This window comes from Trachypithecus francoisi, unplaced genomic scaffold, assembly GCF_009764315.1.
Source record: "Trachypithecus francoisi isolate TF-2019V2 unplaced genomic scaffold, Tfra_2.0 Lachesis_group19, whole genome shotgun sequence".
In the NCBI taxonomy this organism is placed as follows: domain Eukaryota; kingdom Metazoa; phylum Chordata; class Mammalia; order Primates; family Cercopithecidae; genus Trachypithecus; species Trachypithecus francoisi.
The window spans coordinates 24,048,177-24,060,231 of record NW_022681464.1 but is presented as its reverse complement, the minus strand read 5'-3'; the positions used below and the strand labels follow the sequence as shown (position 1 = coordinate 24,060,231).

The following is a 12,055-nucleotide window of genomic DNA, read 5'->3' as shown; positions in this document are numbered from 1 at the left end:
TAGCCAGGCTGGTCTCGAACTCCTGACCTCAGGGGATCCACCTACCTCAGCCTCCCAAAGTGCTGGGATTACAGGTGTGAGCCACCTCACCCGGCAGCAAGATGTTTTGAAAAAGACAATTACTAACTCCTGAAAACACAAAATACTGTATTAGAAAGCCCAATAACTGGCTAAGCAGTGAAGAAGTGAACGACATTTAGTCATATTATTAGCAGTGAATATTAACCAAAAACTATGAGATGGAGGGAAAAGGATGGGGAGAAATTAAGCCAAATCCTTATCAGTGATAATGAGAAGCCAATAAATAAAATTTATTTAAATCTAAAACTTATCATGCCATAGACAGCCATATAAAAATATTACTTAGAAGCACATAATCAATACCGGAAGAAAAGACTATAGAAATTGGTGGGCAAGGTACAGATCACTGCTGTTTTTTCCTTTAAGTCTTTTTATCATTATGTCTATGAACACATATCATTTTGATAAATTTATTTTTCTTTTGAGGCAGGGTCTTGCTCTGTCACCCAGGTTGGAGTGCAGTCGCAAAATCACTGTTTTTGCACCCCTGACCTCCCAGGTTCAAGTGATCTTCCCACCTCAGCCTCCTGAGTGGCTGGGACTACAGGTATACACCACCACACCCGGCTAATTTTTTTTTTTTTTTGAGACAGAGTCTCACTCTGTTGCCCAGGCTGGAATGCAGTGATGTGACCTCGGCTGACTGCAACCTCTGCCTCCCAGGTTCAAGCGATTCTCCTACATCAGCCTTCCAAGTAGCTGGAACCACAGGTGCCCACTGCTGGCTAATTTTTGCATTTTTAGTAGAGACAGGGTTTCACTGTGTTGGCCCGGCTGGTCTTGATCTCCTGACCTCAAGTGATCCACCCGTCTCAGCCTTCCAAAGTGCTGGGATTATAGGTGTGAGCCACTATGCCTAGCCACCAGCTAATTTTTTAAAAAATTTTTGTCCAGATGGGGGTCTCAATATGTTGTCCAGGTTGGTCTTGAACTCCTGGCCTCAAGTGATCCTCCCACCTCAGCTTCCCAAAGTGATGGGACTACAGGCCTGAGCAACTGTGCCTGGCCTTGATAAATTTTTTAAATGTAACAGGTATATGGGCTTTGGAGGTTAGCAAAATATTTGCAGTATGAAAAAGATACTTTTGGCCAGGCACGGTGGCTCACGCCTGTAATCCCAGCACTTTGGGAGGCTGAGGCGGGCAGATCACCTGAGGTCAGGAGTTCGAGATCAGCTTCAATATGGAGAAACCTCGTCGCTATTAAAAATACAAAATTAGCTGGGCGTGGTGGTGCATGCCTGTAATCCCAGCTACTTGGGAGGCTGAGGCAGGAGAATTGCTTAAACCTGGGAGGCGGAGGTTGCGGTGAGCTGAGATCACGCCATTGCACTCTAGCCTGGGCAACAAGAGCGAAACTGTCTCAAAAAAAAAAAAAAAGAAAAAAGAAAAAGATACTTTTGGTCAGCACCTGAGCTCATTCCTGTCATCTCAGCACTTTGAGAGGTGGGAGAATTGCTTGAGGCCAGGAGTTTGAGACCAACCTAGGCAACATAGCGAATGAGTGGACCTGGTCACTCATGCCTATAATCCCAGCACTCTGGGAGGCTGAAGCAGGCAGATCACTTGAGGTCAGGAGTTTTAGACCAACGTGGCCAATATGGCGAAACCCCTTCTCTATTAAAAACACAAAAATTAGGCGGGTATGGTAGTGCACACCTGTAGTCCCAGAAACTCAGGAGGCTGAGGCAGAAGAATTGTGTGAACTCAGGAGGAAGAGATTGCAGTGAGCCAAGATCATGCCACTACACTCCAGCTGGGGCAATAGAGTGAGACTCCGACTCAGAAAATAAAATAAAATTAAATTAAAATTAAATTAAATTTAAAACATATAGGCCAGGCACAGTGGCTCACAACTGTAATTCCAGCACTTTGGGAGGCCAAGGTAGGAGGATCGCTTGAGGCCAGTAGTTCAAGACCAGCCTGCTAATAAACACAGCGAGACCTTGTCTCTACAAAAAGAAAAAAAACAAATTTAATTAGCCGAGCATAGTACACACCTATAGTCCCAGCTACTCAGGAGGCTGAGATGGGGGCTCAAGAGTTCAAGGTTACAGTGGGCTATGATCATACCACTGCACACCAGCCTTAGACAGGGTGATAGAGTAAGACTCTGTCTCTTAAAAATAAGAATAAATAAATAAATAAATAAAAGAAATATAAGAGAAAAAGATACTTTTGTTTTTTAAATATGACAGGTAATCCCTCTCTGTGCCCCTTCAGCACTTTTGGCACACCAGATATGCCACAGCTCTATTACAATGTATTGTGATATTAATATATGATAAGTTAGACCATACTATGATTACTGATTAACATGTTTGTCTCCCTACCAGATTATAAACTTTAAAGCATGTCTTGTTCATCTCTCAATCTCAATATAAAGCATACAGCAGAAATCAATAAATATTTGTTGCAAGGCTAAACAAAATTGTTAAGATCCTGCAAAACAGAATTACATATAAAGGTCTAGCGTAGGCCTTAAGAAAGAATCCAGCCAGGCCAGGAGTGGTGGCTCATGCCTGTAATCCCAGCACTTCAGGAGGCTTAGGCAAGTGGATCACTTGAGGTCAGGAGTTTGAAACCAGCCTAACATGGTGAAACCCCATCACCTCTAAAAATACAAAAAATTAGACAGGCGTGGTGGTGGGCACCTGTAATCCCAGCTACTTGGGAGGCTGAGGCAGGAGAATCGCTTGAATCCGGGAGGTGGAGGCTTCAGTGAGCCGAGATCACGCCACCATACTCCAGCCTGGGCGACAGAGTGAGACGCTGTCTCAAAAAAAGAAAAAAAAGAATCCAGCCAAACTCCCATTTTCAGAGATAGAAACAGAGTCTCAGAAACACTAAGTGACTTGGCTGGGCATGGTGGTTCATGCCTGTAATCCCAACACTTTGAGAGGCCAGGGTGAGAGGATCATTTGAACATAGTGAGACCCTGTCTCTACAAAAAAAATTTAAAATTAGCCAAGCATGGTGGTGTGCAGCTGTAGTCCTAGTTACTTGGGAGGCAGAGGTGAAAAGATTGCCTAAGTCCAGGAGTTCAAGGCTGCAATGAACAATGATTACACCACTATACTCCAGCCTGTGTGAGAGAGAGACTTTGTCTCTTTTAAAAAAATATGTTAGCCTGGCATGGTTGGTAGGCTGAGGTGAGAGGATCACCTGAGCCCAGGGAGGTCGAGGCTACAGTGAACTGTGATAGCACCACTGCACTCCAGCCTGGGCAACAGAGTGAGACCCTGTCTCAAAAAATACTAAAAATAAAAACAAAAGGAAACACTAAGTGACTTATTCAAGTTATCTAACTAACTAATGACTATGGTAGTATAAAAACTTAGACACTCTGGCATTTGATTTATTGCCCTTCACACTACAACACTAATGAGAGAAAAATAACAGTTCAAATTCTATTCTTTTTTCCAAGAAATACCCAGATTTTTGCTTCATATTGAAAACATATGCTAGGAATTGTCCAACTATGTACTATATCCTGAAATTCAGATTTTTTTGATTGGTAAAGATAACCATAATATTCTCAACTTAAAATTATCAAGTTGACTTATCTTGCTGGAATTAAAACTAAAGGCAACGAAAGAAGAAAAAAAATAAAGAACATTTAACAAAATAATTCTACAAATATTTTTAACTATACAAGGGAAAACAACTAACTTGGTGACTTAAAATATGTCCATTTCAAATTCTGTGCATATGTTTAGGAAAAACTTTTTTTTTTTTTTTTTTTTTAAAAACAGAGTTTCACTCTATTGCCCAGGCTGGAGAGCCATGGTGCCATCTTGGCTCACTGCGACCTCTGCCTCCTGGGTTCAAGCGATTCTCCTGCCTTGGCCTCCTGAGTAGCTGGGATTATAGGCACCTACCACCACACTCAGCTGATTTTTGTATTTTTAGTAGAGATGGGGTTTCACTATGTTGGCCAGGCTGGTCTCAAACTCCTGACCTCAAGTGATCCACCTGCCTTGGCCTCCCAAAGTGCTGGGATTACAGGCATAAGCCACCACGCCTGACTGCTTAGGAAAATCTTTAAACATGAAATTAGGAAGTATTAAAGTATTAGATTATAAATTATCCTGGCCTAAAAAGATTATTTTATTAGACTGCTGAAATATGCTAATTTGATGATGTACTTTGAGTATTTTCCCTCTAAAATATCTACCCCATGTCAATTAATTAAGACTTTTTAACATTGGAAAACAGTTAAACCAAATGCTACTAACTCACTTCACATATTAATATATAATTTCAGGCTGGGAACAGTGGCTCACACCTGTAATACCAGCACTTGGGAAGCTAAGCAGGAGGATCACTTGAGGTCAGCAGTTCAAGACCAGCCTGGGGCACATAATGAGACCCCCCCCCATCTCTATAAACATTTAATTTAAAAAAAAAATGTGTATATATATATGATTTTACCTACCAATGTTGTTATGAAAACATTTACCATTCAAGTTAAAGACATACTCACAAAACATTACATATTTACACATTTTTTATAAACATTTCCTCCACTTAACACCAAGCAAGATAAAAATACAATAAACTTAATGCTCTTTATTTAATTATAGTATTACTTATGTCACAGAAGAATTTTTTTAATTTACTGTTAGTTCTTTCATTCAACAAATATATATTATGCATATGTTCTAGATACTATTTTAGGTTCTGGAATAAAATAAACAGGCAAAGTTCCTAGGACTGTTTTCAACATTATATTCTCAGCCTCTAGCACTTACTAAGCTCTTAAATATGTTGATGATCTCCCAAGTCACAGAATCGCTTTTTCTAACAAAAGGAAATTTCACTCAAAAAAATAACAATAAATTTTGTTACATACCACTGATGTTAAGGTCATAATCTCCTGCTGTAATCACATTAGCTACTAATCCTTCTGCAGGTTGACTGCCAGAAACAACATCATTCAAAAGCTTCCGGATGGCTCCAGGCTGAGGTGGCTGGGTGACAATGTTGCTTACTGCTATCTTCAAATTTTTAATTACGTGAAGTTGATTATTAGGGTCTCTCATATGAACTTTAAAGAAAAAAAAAAAAACTTGAAATTAATTCTATACAATGCACAATAACCCAAAATTGGGCTAATGGTTTACAAATAAAAAGGATGTACAAAGCAGAAGCCAGGAATTCCAAGTGGAACATTCTTCCAGAAATATAAATGGTTGACAACATTCCTTCATATACCAAAAGGGCTAGCTAGACAGTTTATTAACCGCAGGACTCCTTCCCCTCTCACTACTGCTCAGCTTTCCTACTGTAGGCCCTTTCCTTTCCTACTATGTTTGGAGTTGCCAGAAACCAACCACTTTCCAGACCACTTCTCTAATTCTCACCTCACACTAAAGCTGGTCCAAGGCAGCATAAGGCCTGTGGTATTAACACTAAAAGCAGTAAAAGGAAAAAGAAAGGGGAGTTAAATGTTGCACTTGGGTTTCCTTCTGCTTTCCCTAGTCGGCCTGCATTCTTAGACTCTTTTTCACTCTCATAAAAATCAATGCCCACTCCAGTGCACGATGCTGTGGTGGAGGCTATGCATGTGCAGGGGCAAGAGATATGTAGAAACTCTCTGTACTTTCAGCTCAAATTTGCCATTCATCTAAAACTGTTAAAAAATAGAGTCTACTTAAAAAAAACTCTGGCCAGGCGTGGTGGCTCATGCCTATAATCACCAGCACTTTGGGAGGCCGAGACAGATAACTTGAAGTCAGGAGTTGGAGACCAGCCTAGCCAACATGACAAAACCCTGTCTCTATTAAAAATACAAAAAATTGGCTGGGTATGGTGGTTGTAGCCTGTAATCCCAGCTACTCAGGAGGCTGAGGCAGGAGAACTGCTTGAACCCGGGAGGTGGAGATTGCAGTGAGCCGAGATTGCACCACTGCACTGTAGCTTGGGTGACAGAGACTCAGTCTCAAAAACAAAAAAATGTCCAGATCCCTTTTACCACCCTAATACTTCCTGCCTGCACTGCGCTATAGTCCTTGCTTCCAGCCTATACAATTTATAAACAGTAAGTAGTTCAGAGCTTCAGGACAGGGAACAGGTTCTGAGGCACAGCAAGAAGACAGCATCGTCCACAGAACCAGAACAAAATGTGAGCACATTTTTTCACATAATCAGACAAAATGTTCCACAGTAGCATTAAAAGCAGTCCATGACAGGGCTAGGCACAGTGGCTCAAATCTGTAATCCAAGCACTTTGGGAGGTCGAGGTGGGTGGATCACCTGAGGTCAAGAGTTCGAGACCAGCCCAGCCAACACAGTGAAACCTCGTATCTACTAAAAATACAAAAATTAGCCAGGCATGGTGACGGGTGCCTGTAATCGCAGCTACTGGGGAGGCTGAGGCAGGAGAATCACTTGAATGAGGAGGTTGCAGTGAGCCAAGATTGCACCACTGCATTCCAGCCTGGGCGAGAGTGAGACGATGTCTCAAATAAAAAAAAAATGTAATCCATTATAACAATTGAGGGCCGGGCGCGGTGGCTCAAGCCTGTAATCCCAGCACTTTGGGAGGCCGAGACGGGCGGATCACGAGGTCAGGAGATCGAGACCATCCTGGCTAACACCGTGAAACCCCGTCTCTACTAAAAAATCCAAAAAACTAGCCAGGCGTGGCGGCGGGCGCCTGTAGTCCCAGCTACTTGGGAGGCTGAGGCAGGAGAATGGCCTGAACCCGGGAGGCGGAGCTTGCAGTGAGTGAAGATCACGCCACCGCACTCCAGCCTGGGCCACAGAGCAAGACTCCGTCTCATACAAAAAAAAAAAAAAAAAAACAATTGAGGCCGGGCGCGGTGGCTCAAGCCTGTAATCCCAGCACTTTGGGAGGCCGAGACGGGCAGATAACGAGGTCAGGAGATCGAGACCATCCTGGCTAACACGGTGAAACCCCGTCTCTACTAAAAAATACAAAAAACTAGCTGGGCGAGGTGGCGGGCGCCTGTAGTCCCAGCTACTGGGGAGGCTGAGGCAGGAGAATCACTTGAATGAGGAGGTTGCAGTGAGCCAAGATTGCACCACTGCATTCCAGCCTGGGCGACAGAGTGAGACGATGTCTCAAATAAAAAAAAAATGTAATCCATTATAACAATTGAGGGCCGGGCGCGGTGGCTCAAGCCTGTAATCCCAGCACTTTGGGAGGCCGAGACGGGCGGATCACGAGGTCAGGAGATCGAGACCATCCTGGCTAACACCGTGAAACCCCGTCTCTACTAAAAAATCCAAAAAACTAGCCAGGCGTGGCGGCGGGCGCCTGTAGTCCCAGCTACTTGGGAGGCTGAGGCAGGAGAATGGCCTGAACCCGGGAGGCGGAGCTTGCAGTGAGTGAAGATCACGCCACCGCACTCCAGCCTGGGCCACAGAGCAAGACTCCGTCTCATAAAAAAAAAAAAAAAAAAAACAATTGAGGCCGGGCGCGGTGGCTCAAGCCTGTAATCCCAGCACTTTGGGAGGCCGAGACGGGCAGATCACGAGGTCAGGAGATCGAGACCATCCTGGCTAACACGGTGAAACCCCGTCTCTACTAAAAAATACAAAAAACTAGCTGGGCGAGGTGGCGGGCGCCTGTAGTCCCAGCTACTCGGGAGGCTGAGGCAGGAGAATGGCGTAAACCCGGGAGGCGGAGCTTGCAGTGAGCTGAGATCCGGCCACTGCACTCCAGCCTGGGCGACAGAGCTCCGTCTCAAAAAAAAAAAAAAAAAAAACAATTGAGCACCCAGCTTTTGGAGTTGGACCTTAATTTAAATCCCAACCCATTACTTATCAACTGGATTACCCTGAACAACTTAACTCTTCTGTGCTTCAAATTCCTCATCTGCACATGTGATTACTATCTACTTCACAGGATCATTTTAGGGATTTGGGTGAGCTATCGTTAGACAGTAATTGTAAAGCACTGAGCACCATACTCAACAACACGTAATGGAGGCGGTATAGCAGCAGCAGCAGATACATCACCCATTCAACTGCATCACGGGTCATCATATACAAATAAGAGGCAACTTTGGGTAAGTGGTCTGGGTACCTACAAATAATGACACTTTCTTCTCAATGGAAAATGCCTTATACCAAAATCGAGGCCTGCCTATATTTTAAATAAAGTTATATCCATACAGACTTTTCTAAATTTCCTATGTGTTCTATTGATTTCTAACATTTTTTACTTAAAAAAAAACATTTTTAAAATACTGTATGTGGTACAAATGTGTATTTATATTGTAAATATAAATATATATACAAAAAATATACAAGCAGCCGGGCACGGTGGCTCACTGTCTTAATCCCAGCACTCTGGGAGGCTGAGGCAGACAGATCACTTGAGGTCAGGAGTTCGAGACCAGCCTGGCCAACATGGTGAAACCCTGTCTCTACTAAAAATACAAAATTAGCCGGGCATAGTGGCGTGTGCCTGTAGTCCCAGCTACTCTGGAGGCTGAGGCAGGAGAATCGCTTGAACCCGGGAGGCGGGGGTTGCAGTGAGCAGAGACCACGCCATTGCACTCCAGCCTGGGCAAAAACAGCAAAACTCTGTCTCAAAAAAAAAAATAAAACAATAAAGTTGCTTCATAATTGTCAAATAACATAAGTAGCCATACATATATTAAAGTTCGCTTTAACTACCTTTTGGTGTTCGTAAGTGTTAACACAGGAAAAAACTTTTAATTAGAAAAAAAGTGTTAACACAAAAGGATATTCTAGTTTTGCCCTATATTCAAGGTGTGTTTATCAGTTACTACGTAATTCTGTGTAACCAAGAGAAGACAGAAAAAACAATGGTATTTCACTTCTGAGATAAGTTTTAAAAGCCTACGGCTTCCATCTTAGGTTCTCTCTTAATTATTTTTGGGAGAAGCCAACTGCCACACTATGGGAACATTCAAGGAGCTTATAACTGAGTGAGAAAACTGAGATTGCAGGCTAATAGCCAGTGAGAAACTGAGGCTTGCCAACAACCATACTAGTGAGCTTGGAAAAAGAACTTCCAGCCTCAGATGACTGTAGCCCCTGCTGACAGCTCTACTGCAACTTCATGAGAGACCCTGAACTGGAGCTACCCAGCTAAGCCACTCCCAGATTCCAGAGGAAGTGAGAAATAATAAATGCTTTTGATTTAAGGTACACATTTTTGGGGTAATTTGTTACACAACAGGTAAGTTACACTGGGATATCAGAAAACCAATCTAATGAAGCAAGAGCAAAGAATGATTTAAGAGAAATGTGAAATGTTCTTAAGTCAGACACAAAAAATTCAAAAGCCTCAGGTAAATATATTTAGACTTCACTGAATTTATTTATCATATAACATCTCAATTTCAAAATGAAATTCAGCTCTACTGTTACATTTTTAAGTTCTTAAATATTGTATTTTGAAGTTATACTTCCCAGAATTTTCCATGGAATACCGGTTCCTTAAGAAAAGTAAAGAATGTTTCTGAATGATTCTATGTTCAAATAAATTTGAGAAATAGTGGATTAAGTCTTTAAAGGTCTCTTTATAATAGATCTTTCCAGAGTCCTTAATTGCTAAACCAAACTGTAATACTCCCAAACACATGCTACCTTAAGCAAACTTATTTCACCACAAAAATCTTTTTCAAGGGAGCACCTAAAACATCTGGTGTTTGTTTGATAAAAAGTATTTGGGGGCCACACATCGTGGCTCAAAACTCATGCCTGTAATCCTAACACTTTGCGAGGCTGAGGCAGGAGGATCATTTCAGCCCAGGAGTTCAAGACCAGCCCGGGCGACATAGCAAGACCTAGCCTCTATAAAAATAAACAAACAGGCCGGGGACGGGGGCTCACGCCTGTAATTCCAGCACTCTAGGGAGGCCGAGGCGGGCGGATCACGAGGTCAGGAGATCGAGACCATCCTGACTAACATACTGAAACCCCGCCTCTACTAAAAATACACAAAATTAGCCAGGCACGGTGGCGGGCGCCTGTAGTTCCAGTTACTCTGGAGGCTGAAGCAGGAGAATGGGGTGAACCCGGGAGGTGGAGCTTGCAGTGAGCCCAGATCGCGCCACTGTACTCCAGCCTGGGCGACAAGGCGAGACTCCGTCTCAAAAGATTAAATAAATAAAAAATAAACAGGCTGGGCATGGTGGCTCACACCTGTAATCACAGTACTTTGGGAAGTCGAAGCAGTTGGATCACGAGGTCAGGAGTTCAAGACCAGCCTGGCCCATATGGTGAAACCCTATCTCTACTAAAAATACAAAACTAGCCAGGTGTTGTGGCACATGCCTGTAATCCCAGCTACTCAGGAGTCTGATGCAAACGAATTGCTTGAATCTGGGAAGGCACAAGTTGCAGTGAGCAGACTGCACCATTGCACTGCAGACTAGGGCAACAAGAGTGAAAACTCTTGTCTCAAAATAAATAAATAAGTAAATAAGCAAGCAAGCCAGGTGTGGTGGCACGTGTCTGTAGTCCCAGCTACTCAGGAGGCTGAGGCAGAAGAATCACTTGAACTCAGGAGGCAGAGGTTGCAGAGAGCTGAGATCACATCACAGCACTCCAGCCTGGGCAACAGAGCGAGGCTCCATCTCATAAATAAATAAATAAATAAAATGTATTCTGAAAATAATTACACCTTTTATGGTTTTACCTAGCATATAAAACTTTATAAAGACAACAGGCTAAGCCGGGCGCGATGGCTCACACCTGTAATCCCAACACTCTGGGAGGCCTTGGCAGGCAGATCACCTAAGGTCGGGAGTTCGAGACCAGCCTGACCAACATAGACAAACCCTGTCTCTACTAAAAATACAAAATTAGCCAGGCGTGGTGGTGCATGCCTGTAATAGCTACTCGGGAGGCTGAGGCAGAATTGCTTGAACCTGGGAAGCGGAGGTTGTGGTGAGCCGAGATCACGCCATTGCACCCCAGCCTGGGCAATAAGAGCGAAACTCCATCTCAAAAAAAAAAAAAAAATAGCAGGCTTTGTAAATAAGCCTGTGATTATAGGCTTGAACCCCTGCACCCACTGCACCCAGTGAGTGGCTCAAGCCTGTACTCTCAGCACTTTAGGAGGCTAAAGCAGAAGGATCACTTGCACGCAGGAATTCAAGACGAGCCTGAAAAACAGAGGCAGAGAGACCCCATTTCTTTTTTTTTTTGAGACGCAGTCTCACTCTGTCGCCCAGGCTGGAGTGCAATGGCGCGATTTCAACTCACTGCAACCTCTGCCTCCCAGGTTCAGACCATTCTCCTGCCTCAGACTCCCAAGAAGCCGAGATTACAGACGCCTACCACCACACCCGGCTAATTTTTTAAGTAGAGACAAGGTTTCGCCATGTTGGTCAGGCTGGTCTCGAACTCCTGACGTCATGATCCACCCGCCCCGGCCTCCCAAAGTGCTGGGATTACAGGCGTGAGCCACCACGCCCAACCCGAGATCCCATCTCTATACATTTTTTTAAATTAGCTGGGTGTGGTGGTACACACCTTACTCAGGAGGCTAAGGTAGGAGGATCTTGTATACTTTATACATATAAAACTTTACTGTATTAAAAAACTCTCTGGCTGGGTGTAGTGGCTCAAGCCTGTAATCTCGACACTTTGGAAGGCCGAGGCTGGCCGATCACTTGAGTCCAGGAGTTCAAGAACAGCCTGGGCAACATGGCAAAACCCCATCTCTACAAAAAAAAATTTTTTTTAATTAGCCAAGTGTGTGGTGCAAGTCTGGTAATCCCAGCTACCCAGGAGGCCAATGTGGAATGATCGCTTGAGCCTAGGAGGTTGAGGCTGCAGTGAGCCATGATTATGCCCCCTGCATCCAGCCTAGGTGACAAAGCAAGACCTTGTCTCAAAAAATTAATAAATAAAACAAAACAAAAACAAATTTTGAAAAATTGACTTGAATTTTATCCAAAGTTTGGTACTTCCACACCATGGAGATTAATTACTTCATTATATCAACATGGTAGTTAAGATTG

The 12,055-nt window shown here is 43.4% G+C and overlaps 1 protein-coding gene across 4 annotated transcripts in view; it reads right to left on the bottom strand.

Annotated features, from left to right (window-relative positions):
• Window positions 1–12,055, bottom strand: part of TRAPPC8 (trafficking protein particle complex 8) — a 117,557-nt gene that overhangs the window by 97,251 nt on the left and 8,251 nt on the right. For all 4 annotated transcript variants that reach the window (XR_004429214.1, XM_033178051.1, XM_033178052.1 and 1 more), the window contains exon 2: window positions 4,936–5,130. Coding sequence is in view for 3 of the 4 variants with exons in the window: in XM_033178051.1 (XP_033033942.1) it covers window positions 4,936–5,130 (195 nt within the window). In the remaining variant the exon portion in view is untranslated. The remainder of the gene's footprint in view (window positions 1–4,935; window positions 5,131–12,055) is intronic.